The sequence below is a fragment of the Physeter macrocephalus genome, chromosome 13, assembly GCF_002837175.3.
Source record: "Physeter macrocephalus isolate SW-GA chromosome 13, ASM283717v5, whole genome shotgun sequence".
Taxonomy (NCBI): Eukaryota; Metazoa; Chordata; class Mammalia; order Artiodactyla; family Physeteridae; genus Physeter; species Physeter macrocephalus.
Window position 1 is genome coordinate 78392671 of NC_041226.1, and position 14233 is coordinate 78406903.

Genomic DNA, 14233 nt, shown 5'->3' on the forward strand with positions numbered 1-14233 from the left:
AACCAAAAAAAAAAAAAAAAAAAAAAATGTCGCTGGAAGAGATCTTAGTCATCCCATGCAGCTGTCTTCCTGCCCGGGGTCTCCGCTGAATTAAGGGAGTAGAGCTAGAATCCAGCTCTTCCACCACCATCCGGAGGTCTTGTCCCCATGGTGCGCTCCCTCCATACGTTAGTTCTCCCAGAGTGGTCATTACTGATTCTACCCGTTCTGTAGTGTTGCTGCCTATAACTCTCTGGGAGTTTCATTTTGGAACCCAAGTTTGCATGAATTTTGCTTTGGGGATTGAGTTTCCTGCAGCGAGTTACATACCACAGTCGACAATGAACAGAAAGATGACATGCTCCCTCCTTCCCGAAGCCTGCCTCACAGATTTGCTCTGTGGTGCTCACAGACAGTACCAACTGTTCTTCCTGTTGACTGCCAAAAGCAGTCAGCAGTTGGGAAGAAAAAAAACTCTATGAATTATGGAAAATAACTAGGGAGAGAGAATGTCACTACAATGGGGGGGAAAGTGACAATTCCCTGTGGCCACCCATTCAAGTGCCTGCCTCAACTCTCAACCAATTTAAAGAAAACTAAATGAAGAAGGACATCTGGTCAACCAGGGGCCTCTGAAACAGGAGAGTGGTTGAGGGCTTGTCCTGTCCATCCAAGTGGCTAGCCCGACTGTCATAATGCAAGATTTGAGTCTCAATCTCTTGCAAAACTGCGTGCTTCATTAAGACAACAAATCTTGGCTAAGGGGAGAGCTACATAAGATGGGAAGTGACAAAATATGTTCGGAGTAAACTCCGTTTCCACGTGAAAAGCTTCATAAGCTACCTCTGGCCAAGCACTCTGATGGCAAGTCTGACCTCTCAGCCTTTCTGCTACCTAACGGTGTGTATAAATGTGCCAGCTTCGGGGGTCCCTTTGACGTGTGACACAGGCTGCGGGGTGAAGTGGTGGTGTCAGCATTTTAGTGTCCGCAGCCCATGCTTGGGAGCACACGTGTTGGTCTCTCATCTTCATGGGGTTTGTCTCAAGTGCTAAGAAGATGACTATGAACATATCACAAGGTTTTGCCTGAGCTGTATTTTTTCCGTATCTAACAGGACATCACCTCTGTGTGTCCACAGCTCTTCATATTAGTATTTCCCAGGCTCTTCTGCGATGATTTACATCTGCTCCCCCTAAGAGACTAGGAACGTTTCCACTGTGAGGGGCATTCCTCACACCTACCACAGTCCTGTGAATTCTTAGAAAATAAGCACAACACACCAGAAAATTATTTTGAAAACGCATGGATATGGCTTATTGTTATGTGTTTTTCAGAACTTTCTTTGGCAGCTCTTCTCATCAATAGTGGAACATTTGGACTGGCTTGCATACCACCAGAGCTTTTACTAGAAACTGATTCGGTAACATGCTGAAATTCCTTTTTTAAAATTCTAGACAAGAATGTTCATTGTATGGCTACTGTTTAGGCAGGCATCTAGCAGATTATTGCTCAGAGATGACGACGTGAAGACTTTTTACTTTTGTGCTGCGCTTCTATCACTGCAGTTGTATAAACATTTGATTTATAGTAACATATGGGTAGTAGGAAAAAAATCATTGAAATGAAACAGTTTTGTGCATCACGTTTAAGTTGTTTTTGTTCTTGGTCTTTTTGTTTGTTCACTTTTCCTTTTCACAGACGCAACCTTCCTGCTTTGAGTTGCGGAAAGAAAAGGATCATAAAATAAAGATAAGGGTTTAGCTCTGGGATTTGGGAATTCATTCATGGGAACGGTTGTATCTTCCAATAAAGAGTCAAGGCCCGTGTTTTCCCTTTGCGCTGCAGGGGGCAACCACGACAGCTGTGGTGTGTGGGTATTTGCAAACATTAGTGACAATGTATACACACAGCAAACATACTTATTAGAACAAAAGCTTGGGGATTCTGACGAAATGTAAAAGTGTTACAAGAATATGGCAGATGCACTGGAATAACTTTTGTTAGCTTTGCTCCTTCAAATCCTTTTCTGGAAAAACCTCTTGCCTGATTATTTTCCCATTGTTATTTTGGCATCTTCATGCTGTTAAATGTTTCCCTGCTGTTTGCATTTTAGATTGGTGTTCGAAAAGTATTTCTGAAATACTGGCGTGCCAACCAGCTAAATGATTTGTGCCTTCAGCTGCAGAGAAAAATTATCACCTGCCAAAAAGGTAACAGTTACACACTTCACAGTAACAGTTCAGTGACATTTCTGAACTTTGATGAGTCGGAAAATACAAAACCATTTAGTGAACCCCCATCCTAACATTTAGGTTAAACCTAAATATTATAGTGGACCCTGCCATGGCCCTATGTCCATCCATCCCATGGCGCTACCTTCAGGCAAATAAATAGGTTTCAGGAGTTTCAGAAGCACTGTAGCTAAGTTTGCTATTTACCTGTCTCTAGATCAGAGTATGCAGCCACAGCTCATGCTTTATTTCATGATCATTCTATCTGTAATTCTGCATCAGATTTTCACCTGAGTCATAGTTTGGAAGAGGGGATATACATACCTTGTAATTTATGCATCCCTCACCTTGAAACGATTCATGCTTGCTTATCCTGCAAGAAGCACAGGACAAGAAGAGTGTGCCTTTGAACCCACAGTGGGGAAGGAAAAACAACCACGTGACACTCAGGTGCAGCTCTGGAGCCAGATTCCTAGGCCACGCCAGTCAGCGCGCTTGGTATGCTAGAGTCTGGAGGACTGCCACAGCCAATTAGCCAAACCACCTTTTAAGTTAATTCCATGTATGCCTTGGATAAATGCTTGACTATTTTTCCTTTGTGAAGGGATAATAATATTTGGACTGTTACCTTTGATAGCAGATAGCATCTATTTCAGGTTAACTTTGAGAGTCCATTTAGAATTTTTTTTTTTTTCTATCAAAACCCAAGTGACCGTCAAAAATAGGTACATTTTCAAAATCATAACTATGCCTCACATAAAACATACATACTTAATAGATTTTTTATTTTAATCTGCTTAATAGTTTAACTGTATTATATATCTCTAAAGAAAGGTAAAAAGGGGAGAAATTAATCTACAGGCTAACTTTTCGTGGAAGCAGCCGTGATGAGCTTAGCTCTCTAACGTACCTGAAACTATTAAAAACAAGCGCATCTCAGAGTACGTGGAAAACTGCCTCATCCTGTTCAAGCCTCTGTCTACGCGAGCCCCTGGGGGAGTCCTTCAGGCACACCCCTGGCTGAAATCTCTGATGGGTCCCATCATTTTCTGATGATAAAAAGTCCTGCTATAAGCTAGTCCCTCAAACAGACTCGGTTCAGAATTTAGCAAGTCCAGTCCACGTGAAGGTGAGAAGTCACAATCTCATTCCAAGTTACATCGTCCCTCTCGGCTCCCACCGTTACGTAGGTGCCCTCTGCGGGGAGGGAATACGTAAGGCGACAGGGCCGCCCCTCAGTCCGACCCACACCCATGTGACCTGGCCTGGGGTTTCTCTGGCCAGCAGGCAGGCAGGGCTTAACAGGCTCTCTGCATATGTGGGCGCCTTTCAGCCCTCACCTGCGCTACCCACCTGGGAACCGCAAAAATCTCTCCTTGGGGCGTCACTTGGAACCCCCCGTTGACCCTGCCTGTGGGCCTGGGTGCTCTCCAAGAGGAAGTCTCTTTAAATGACTCCTGGCAGCCATCTCTGTCTTGATAAACAAGGTCTGATGGCCCAGAAGCACAGTTGGGGGCCCTGACAAGTGAGCCTCTCCCCGCAGAGCCGCCCAGCATTCAGCCCCGGGCAGCGTCGGCCTCCCAGGCCACCGGGTCCTCCAAACTCCAGACCATGTGGCAGGTTCTCTGGCTGGTCCCCTGAGGCCACTTTCGCCAGCCTGGTGTTCAGGGGCGGTGGGGGGAGCCTCGGGTGAGGGAGGCTCTGTGCAGTCCTCGCTTCTCTCTGGGTTAGGGTAATCTGGCCTTCTCTGTCACTCATCAGTGTAGGGAAGGGCTGGGCTCACAAGTCGCCTTTTGACTATTGCCTTTGCAGTTCCTTTCTGTGTGGTCAGTCCAGGCATGCCCTGGGAGCTGGTTAGAAATGCAGAGTCCCAGGCCCTGCCCCAGAACTCCTGCATCAGAATCTGCATTTGCAGCCTCAGGCTGAAAGTGGGGTGGGGAGAGTCCCCTTTACAAGACCAGCGCTCTACCCGCTGGGCTGTGGAACCAACCGAGAATTCCATTTAATACCGCGCTATACATACATGGCGCGGGGTATCGCTTTCTCCTGGAAATGTTCCTACATGTAATTAGAAGGCTGCGTACCCTGTCTTCCATCAGCGGCGCCCGCTAGTAAAATGTCTCCTCTGGTTGGTTACAAATGTTAAGTCGCTGTGCCCTGTGGACCGGAAACAGAAGAAATTAGCAGAACTGTAGTTCTTTCTTCACCTCTAATGATAAAAATTGAGAATGGTTTTTAAAAAATGGATACAAACCACAATTTCCTATTGCATAAATGAAATAATGGCTGTAAAAGCATTTTTTTTAATTACAGGCTCTTACATGCCAAGCATTAATTATTGATTTTTATTTTTACATCTCTTAGAACCATTGCTTCAGTCCTTTTTGCTAGTATGAAATTCACTCAGAATTTATATCATCTGGAGTCATTTCCAGGTTTCAAGAGTTCTCATTTTTTCTTTGTAAATATTGGGTGGCAGAAAGCTGTAGTTACAGCTCAGTCTTAAATTTAATCATTTCGATTTCAAATTATTCCCAACAGAAGTTTCCCCCTGACTATATACCTTCATTTTATCCTGCATGAAATTGCCGGAAAGAGACAAGTATTAATTATCTATTTGTGCCAAATTTATTTGTATTAATTGTCTCTCAGTAAAGGTACCATGTTTTAGCAACTAGTATAATTTTTTTTTTTTTTAATTTTCAAAGATTGCTAGTGCAAAGTGTGAGAAAACAGGGTCTGGACACAGGACGGTGGATTCCCAGGTCTACGTGGATCCAGTGAATAGTCCTGCTGTAGTTGGAGGTCAGAAGTCTGGCTTGTCCACATTAATCTTCCCTTTATTAGAAGAGATTAAACATCTTAAATATACCCTCCCATTGTCAACGTCTAGATGGGTTTTTGTTTTGTTTTGTTTTTGTTTTGTTTTTTTTTGCGGTACGCGGGCCTCTCACTGTTGTGGCCGCTCCCGTTGCGGAGCACAGGCTCCGGACGCGCAGGCCCAGCGGCCGTGGCTCACGGGCCCAGCCGCTCCGCGGCACGTGGGATCTTCCCGGACCGGGCCACGAACCCGCGTCCCCTGCATCGGCAGGCGGGCTCTCAGCCGCTGCGCCACCAGGGAAGCCCTAGATGTTTTTCAATGTACCAGGAGTGAGCGACTGAACAGAGAACAGGTCTTCTGCTTCTCTCTCACTGTGCCTGTCACATGGCTAAAATTTCTACATTTTATTTGCATTTTTGATTCCTGGGAGTCTGAGTGTACCTTTAGCTGTTAAATTTTTTTCTCTTTTAGATTAGTTCAGCATGACTGTTTTTACAGTTATCTTAATACACTGCATTGCAAAGTAACTAAACACTTAGTACTGCCATCTGAGAAAAAAGCCTTGAGCATTTTAGACGTCTGCATATTATTTGCCTCTGAAGCCATAATTGTGGAAAGTTGCGTTCGCCTTTCCATCCTCTAATCGAGTAAAGGCATCTAAGTGAATATCCTAAACATATATAGATACCCACACATTTATTCTCCTGTAGCCAGGGAATATTTTAAAGCACTTAATATTTTCTAGGATGATCCCCCTTACAGAGGAGAATAAAGTGGCTTTGTTACCCACATTGCTTTTCCCTACAATTATAGCTCTTCCTATAATCCAAACAACTCCTTCCAATCACGGAAACTTAGAATGAGAAGGGACGCATCCTAGCATCAAATCAGAATTGCTCCCCCTGGTCTGTCAGAGCACCCTGAGAATCCTGAGCAGGGCCAGCCTGTTGCTTGAACTTGCCTGGGTACTGGGAGCTGACTCTCTCCCGTGAGATGCCTGATCTGTTTACAGCCCGTGCTCATTGTTAGAAAGGCCGTCCTCATATGGATCCCAAACGTGCTTTCCTACACCTTCCCTGTTGTGATCCGCTCTCTGGAGAGCTACGGATTGCATCTACGTGGCTGGAAGGGAGGGTTTGGCCTCATAAGGGCAGAGATTTGAATCCCCGATCTACCGTTCATTGGTTGTGTTTACCTGGAGGAACTTTCTCAGCCTCACTGAGCTTCTCTTTCTTCGGGTGCGAGATGGAGATACTGGTACATTAATGACCATCGAGTCTGGGCACTGAAAGATGGCTTGGAGCGCCTAGCACACGGCAGTGCCTTTACACGGTGGGCGTGACTTTTATTTTCAAGTCTTACATTTGTTGCTGACACATAAGGGATTTCAAAGTGTGTTCATCCACCTGTTTCCCCCAATTCTTACACGTTTTTCTAGCCCTGCTTCCCCAGAAAGCAGAAGGATGACCCATATCTCTACGCAGTCTCTTCCCAGAGCCTTAAGTGCAGTGTTAGTTTTTCTAGGAGTTAAGTCACAATCCTGTTAACAACATGTGCATGGTTTTCAAAGACTACATCCGTGAGCCTCAGACGTTTCTGTTGTGATCTGATATAAAATAATGTGATTGGTGTGTCCCCAGAACGGTCTGATGAGAGCCACACCCAGAATTCTCTGGGGTTTGGACTTAGTCCCTTCCATCAGTGTTCAGCCTGTGTTACCACAAGAAGGAGGGAAGCTTTATTAGGATAGTACCTGCACCATCTCATTCAGGGTGAGGGTTTTTGCCTCCACTGTTGACATTCCTGAATGTAGATATCTTTTTAAATATAAGATTAGAATGTTTCTGTAAAGTCCTAGACTGGGTTAGATGTATTTTATTTTAGAGCTGCTCCAACATAATGTACTTGGCCTTGTTGATGTGCGTCTGGGTTTTGTGCCTTTGCTCCTCTCGTTGACCCATCATTGTGTTCTTTTACTGAAGTTATCAGAGGATTTTTAGCACGCCAGCGCTTGCATCAGAAAAGGAGCATTAGGCAGCAAGAGGTCACATCCGTCAACAGCTTCCTGCAGATTACGGAGGACCTGGGGCTTAAGACCTATGATGCCCTGGTCGTTCAGAACGCCTCGGACATTGCCCGTGAGAATGACCGGCTCCGGAACGTAATGAACGCTGCTTTCCACAAAGAGAGGTTGGAGGCCAGGAACAAGCAAGAGGAAGGCACCAAAAGGTAAAGGCAGATAGTGTGCAACTTCAGTGACCTACGCGACTGACCCTGGGGCGCCCAGAAAATGCCGATAGCCCTTAACGCAAAGCCCAGTCACTTATGACCGTAGGGAGAGGAACAAGCACGTATGCATGCTCAGTGCGTTACGTGGAACCTCCTGACATCTGAAAGGATGCTTTTCCTGGGCTTTCCTTCCACAAAATAGATGCTCTATGTGTCAGTTTAGGTCCCATGAAATAATTGCTTCACCTACCGTGCTTGCATCACTGACCATCTCGAGCACAAAGTTTTGTTTTTTGTTTTTTTTTTTTTTTGCGGTACGCGGGCCTTCCTCTGCCGTGGCCTCTCCCGTTGCGGAGCACAGGCTCCGGACGCGCAGGCCCAGCGGCCGTGGCTCACGGGCCCAGCCGCTCCGCGGCACGTGGGATCCTCCCACACCGGGGCGCGAACCCGCTTCCCCTGCATCGGCAGGCGGACGCGCAACCACTGCGCCACCAGGGAAGCCCCCAAGCACAAAGTTTTGAGGCGTCTAATCTTTACGTCTTAGCAAAGATATATAGCTTGGTTCTCGACATCTTTATGCAAGTGTCACGTATATAAATGAGGCTGACTCCTAGAAACTTCTGAAAACCTGACCCCCCAAATGGAGAAGACACTCTAAAAACACAAGAGCAGTGAAATCGATGAATGGTTGCCTGTATGATATTTCCCTTAGGAAACTGTCACATCTTCTTTGCCAAAAAGGAAAGCTCTGGGGAAAGATCTTTATTTTAAAGTTCACGTTGGATGCTGAGCTTGAAATAGACATGTGAAGAAAACTAAGTCCTTCTCCACTTTACCACTCTTGTCTCTCTGTGACAGACGAGGACACCCATGATTTACAGTCCTCCCTGGGTCTTTCCATCCTAATTTGCTGTCAGGGAGATGTTTGTTTTTCCATAGGAACTTAGTAATATCTAGTTGTTTCTCACTGAAAGTGACCCCCCTTCGCCCTGACTGTGATGTCGAATGATTTTTTATTAAAGTGGAAGTGGTGGTGTGTCTCTCACTAATTAGCCTCAAATATCTCAGTGATTAAATACTGAAAAAATTCCCTTTGTACGGAAAACTGTAATTAAACATTACAGGGAAAACAAATTATCCACTGAGTGCCATGCTTTCATCTTCAGCTAGTTCGTTTCCTACACGGGCGTCTGGCTCCGCCTGGCAGTACGCCCCAGCTCCGTTGGCGCTCTGCCACACAAAGATGTAATTATAAAAACAAATGCTTGGAGACTCCTGGTAAAATGAAGGCATTGGCATCTCCCTGGCACATGATGACATTGACATGTGAAGCCAGAAGGAATTTTTTTTAACCAGATAACTATTAATTTTATATGACTTCCAGAATAATATTTATTATTTTCTCTGCTGGAGGTAAACAGCCTCCCCAATTTCATTATGTATTCATTTGCCTGATATAAAATTAAGTGAAGAAGTATTTGTCTATTTATTTATTGAATACCAGCAGTTCACTTGGCATTGGGCAACCAGATGGAATAACAGAAGAAAAATAACAATTCTGCACATAATTAAATAATTGCTGATGGAATTTAAATGGCAAGGGAGAGAGAGAGAGAGAGAGAGAGGGAAAATGAAAATCTTTGATCGTTTCAAGTAAAGCATCTACTCTTTTGCAAGGGCAGACAGAGATAACTCCCAGCATCTGATGCCTCAGTAACTCTCTATTAAGATGGATTTCCCAGAAATTATCATTCAGATTGAAATTCTGGTTTTTTGATTTGCTTAATAATCAGGGTGTGAAAACTTCACTCAGAGAATGCCTGATGATAGCAAATGTGGCACTCCTTAAGACGTCTCGGGTTCCGGTGAGATTTTTTTTCTAAAGTAATGATGAGTCTCGAACGTGCTTATTTATCATGAAGCGAGGGCTGGAAGGAGGAAGCGGCTTCCTCTGGATGCGCCGGATACCAGAGCGCTGCACGCATCCTCCAGCCTCGGCGGGAAGGCTGTTTACCAAAAAGCCGTGATTATGTCTGCTTGAGCCGGTTCATTGTTCCCAGCTGAATAATGCATCTGGGTCTCGCTGGCGGGGCTGTTTGTGTTTGTTTCCCCACACACTCCCAGAGCTGAAGACAAGGGTGGACGCAGGCGCCTCCACTGCAGCTCCGTCCCCGTCCCCATGGCGGTAGACGGCCTGGTCCAGTCCCAGGCTGGCCCATCCACCCCGTCGCCTCCTCTGCACTCGCTGCTCAGCCTGGAGGACAGCAGCGGCCTCCCATCACCACGGAAACAGCCTCCACCCAAGCCAAAGAGGGACCCCACCACGCGGCTGAGCGCCTCCTATGAGGCCGTGAGCGCCTGCCTGTGGGCCGTCACCAAGGACTCCTCCAGTGAAGGTCAGCCTCGGGGAAGGGGGACCCCGACCCCCGGTGGGTTACTGACGCCTGACTTCCGGTCTTTGAGTGCGCCGCGGCAACACTTTGCCCTAATATACTTTTAGTAGAATTAAATCCATTGTTGGCTTGCCGGCCCCCCCCCCCCTTTTTTAAAAAGATTTTATTGCTTGATTGATTTTTGGCTGCGTTGCGTCTTCGTTGCTGCGCGCGGGCTCTCTCTAGTTGCGGCGAGCGGGGGCTGCTCTTCGTTGCGGTGCGCGGGCTTCTCACTGCGGGGGCTTCTCTTGTTGCGGAGCACGGGCTCTAGGCGCGCGGGCTCAGTAGTTGTGGCACGCGGGCTTCGGCAGTTGTGGCTCGTGGGTTCTAGAGCGCAGGCTCAGTAGTTGTGGCGCACGGGCTTAGCTGCTTCGCGGCATGTGGGATCTTCCCGGACCAGGGCTCGAACCTGTGTCCCCTGCGTTGGCAGGCAGATTCTTAACCACTGCGCCACCAGGGAAGGCCACCAGGGAAGGCCACCGGGGGCGCCCACCAGGGGCCCTTTAATCATTAAACGTAAATAATATTAATTCAAATCTCTAAGCCTCTTAGGGAAAAGCTACTTATATATCATTTCCTTAACTCCTCTCCCGACTTCCACATTGAATGAGGAGCCTCAAACCAGAACAATTCAGAAAGTCGGTCGCTTGTCCATGTAAACTTTTGTGCATTAAAAAGCTAAAAAGATTCATCTGGCTTCCCTGTTATCACAACTTCATTAAACATTAAGCCTGCTTTATCACCACACAGTAAAGTGAAACGATTCACGCAGCAGAGAATCATGACTCAGCAAAATTCAGTGAGTGAAACTTGGGGGACTGGACGACCAAGGTTTCTGCATCGGCGGTCTGGGCGTATTTATGCAAAACCCCAGTTTATTCCCAATGAATTCTCTCATCGATGAGTTCGTGGGATTTTATTGCTTAATTTTTAATTTTTAGAATTGTGAAAAGCAGAGGAAGTCCTTCTTTGCAGAACATTTACTAACTTCCCAGATTTCACTTATCACCCATGAGTATGAGGCCCCATTCTAGGCCCAGGAAGGTACACAATAAATAAAACAAACCAAGTTACCTTCCCCCCTGGGGTTGGCATTCTAGTGGGGAAGACAGATGGTAAACACAACACCCAAATAAATACACGGAATATTTTAGACGATCCTGGCTGCAGAGGGAAATAGAGTAAGAGGTGGTGATGCAGGGTGAAATTCTAAATGAGATGACAGCGTGGGTTTCACTAGAAAGTAGTACGTGAACAGAGAAAGGAGCACAATTTCTTTGGTAAGTAAACGAGGCAAAAATGCAAAAGCACAGCAAAGCCATAAGCTCATCTTTGGGAAGAGACAGCTGACACCAAGGAGACAGTGGGCAGGCCAGGGGCCGGAGGCCTGCGGCGATGAGTCGGCCCTAGTCATCTTCAAAGATGCTCTTCACTGGTTGCTTTAGAAACAGTAGATCTTCAGGAGAATTTTTTTTAAAAATTGCTGTTGTCATGTATGAGTCATGTTACAGTAATGCTTAGATGGTGATGTAGCAGAAATTCATTACTTTGGGGAGAAGAGGACAAGTGTTTGTTTTTAGCATCGTGGTAACAAGGCAAATAAAAACATTAGAGAAACCATCTGGAGGAGAGTCTTCAGGCGGATGCAGACGTGAACATAGATGGAAAGCAAAGGCCCTCCAAAGAAACAAGCCGTTCTTCTGTTCTCCCTAGTGTATGACACAAACTAGAAGAGGCTTATAGTCTATGCAAGTCATAAATACTCTCCCTGAGAAGGCAGGCCAGGTCCCATTTCCACCATTATTTCTTGCAGATTTCTGTAGTGGATTTACGGTGCAGATCTCTCTGTGTTGAAATAAGATTTGGGGGGCATATTGGGAAAGGTAGAGTAGCGTCTAAAAGGATCAGCCTAATGAGATGGGAAAATGTGAAATAAAGACTCAAGACAGCATCAGAAATTGAAAAAAAAACCAATATGAAACAAGATTGAAAATTGCAATGTATATAAGGTGGAGCCCCATCCAAATTTGAACACCACAGATACACTCTATAAATTTGGATAAGCAGGCCTCAAAATAGCCTGTGAAGCCTAAACATGCTTTCTGTTCGTGCGCACGTGAAAAGTCTACCTGCCCTGGAGTTGAGATTATGGAGGAGTCGGGTGCCAGCTCGTCACATAGTTGAGAAAGGGGGTAAAATATTGAGGATAGAATTGAGTTCTCTCATCTGGGCAGCAACAAAAGAGGTCAATTTAAAAAATTACTCAAGAACCACAGGAGATAAAAAATATACATAAAAGCAAATGACAGGAAAGAAAGATTAATGAAGAGGAAGCAAGGAAGACCCCAGGTGTAAAACTCTGAGATTCCCACGACTGGGAGGAATCACAGGGCAATTAAGGCTGGCTGTTTAAAATACATGATGTGATATCATCAGACTTGCAAGGCTTTTATCTAAATTGTAGGTTCTTGGAACCTAATTTCAGCGCACATGTGGCTCTAAGATGCTTGGGTGTCTCCCCACTGAGGCCCACCCCGGGGGAACTCATGTTTTGGAGGCTTGTGACAGGACCGGTCAGTAAATCGGTTCCTTCTTTACTATCCACATCATCGGTTCTTTCTTACAACACGTGATTCCTAATCCCGATGGCTGGACAGCCACCTCCGCGTCTCCTGCAGCTAAAGGTGAATTCCCGTGTTCAGGAATGTGCTTTAAATGGGTCTTTAAGGATAAGAAAATGAACCTGACTGACTGGATAGAGGAGGTGTGCTGGGGGGGTTTTGGTAGCCGTAGGACTGAGGCTTAGTCATTCAGATCAGCAGTGCCCTGGATTTCTAATAAACCGTCCATCAGCAGTGGCTCTGGTCGCCTTTACACCATAATGACAGGAGCTGAAGGTGTCCAAAGAGTCGCCACTAACCACTTGTGGCTATTTAGGTTTAAAATAATTACAATTAAATAAAGTTTACAGTTCAGTTCCTCAGTCATTAGTGCCAAGGACTCAACAGCTGCAGGTGTGGAATTTCCCATCATCACAGAAAATTCTATCAGACAGCACTAGTTTCTTTTTAATTGGAGTAGAGTTGATTTACACTGCTGTGTTAGTTTCAGATGTACAGCAAAGTGAATCAGTTATACATCTACATGTATCCACTCTTTTTTAGATTCTTTTCCCATATAGGTCATTACAGAGCATTCAGTAGAGTTCCCTGTGCTGTACAGTAGGTGCTTATTAGTTATCTATTTATATATAGTAGTATATATATGTCAGTTCCAATCTCCCAATTTATCCCTGCCCCCCCTTACCCCTTGGTAACCGTAGGTTTGATTTCTGCATCTGTAACTCTATTTCTGTTTTGTAGATAAGTTCATTTGTACCGTTTTTGAGATTCCACATATATGTGGTATCATATGATGTTTGTCTTTCTCCGTCTGACAGTTCACTCAGTGTGACAGTCTCTTAGGTCCATCCACGTTGCTGCGAATGGCATTATAGACAGCACTGATTTTAAATTCATGTTCTCACCACGGGGGCAATACTGAGTTTTTTACACCTGGTGCCATGTCACACAATTGTCCTCCTGCGTAAGATGGGAAGGAAACCTCATCACTGCATGAAGTGCTCTGTGAACGCTGTTCATAAGACCCCAAATCAAGTTCAAGATCTTTTCCTTTACAGATAAAGCTGCTAGTCAGTTCAGAAGGTTATAGAGTGAAAAGAGATCTGTTTGGAAAATGAAGGCCAAGAGTCAACCCCTTTTATGCCCAGTCCTGCTCTTATTAACACGTGCCTTTCCTAGAGGTTTTCATCTGGTATACACGGTCATAGTGGAGAGAGGCCGGCCAGAGGGCTCGTTTTTCTTCTCTACCTTTGTGCCTGAAAAGCTGGAAACAATTTTATGGGCCAGTAAATTTTAACACTTGTTTGCAAACTATTAACAAGCGAGAGCCAACTATTTGAAAGTATGATTTTTTAAAAGTTTGGGGTTGCTTTTTGCAAACAGAGACTAGGAAAGGAAGAACAGGGCCGCAACTTCGCTTCTTCTTTGCAGGGAAGCTCCCAGCTGAGAGCTTTTCTGAAGAGCTGACTTTCTAAACCCAATGTGATGGCTTTCTCCCCAACACAGTGACACCTGGATGGTGAAATAGCACAGGACAGGTTTCTGGGGGGCAGCTCTAGGTGCGACCACTTAAGCCCGGTGATGTGAGATGCATACCCAGCCTCCCTCAGACTCCAGCCACCCGCTCCTTAGAAATAACACCACCTGAGGAATCCGTATTTCTTAGAATTGCTATACAACTCCCTTTGCAACAACAAAACGCAGTTTATATGTATAGGTACGAGAATGGTTCAGCTTTGTGGCTTAATTTGGAAATAGCGTTACATTTCATTCCCTTTTTTATGGTCTTGTTTATAAATTTATTCTAGAATAGCACTTGACACCCAGTAAGCACTCAATAAATACTTATTGAACAAATAAGTCAATATAATAGAAAAATATTTCTTTGTGCTGCTTTCATGAAAGCAGAATTAGCTTCT

At 45.2% G+C, this 14233-nt stretch overlaps 1 protein-coding gene across 1 annotated transcript in view; it reads left to right on the forward strand.

The window, feature by feature from the left end:
• The window catches only part of MYO16 (myosin XVI), a 432588-nt gene that overhangs the window by 354455 nt on the left and 63900 nt on the right, over positions 1–14233 (forward strand). Inside the window, exons 29-31 of the mRNA XM_024123222.3 lie at positions 2094–2190; positions 7015–7261; positions 9386–9657. Coding sequence (XP_023978990.2) covers positions 2094–2190; positions 7015–7261; positions 9386–9657 — 616 coding nt within the window. The remainder of the gene's footprint in view (positions 1–2093; positions 2191–7014; positions 7262–9385; positions 9658–14233) is intronic.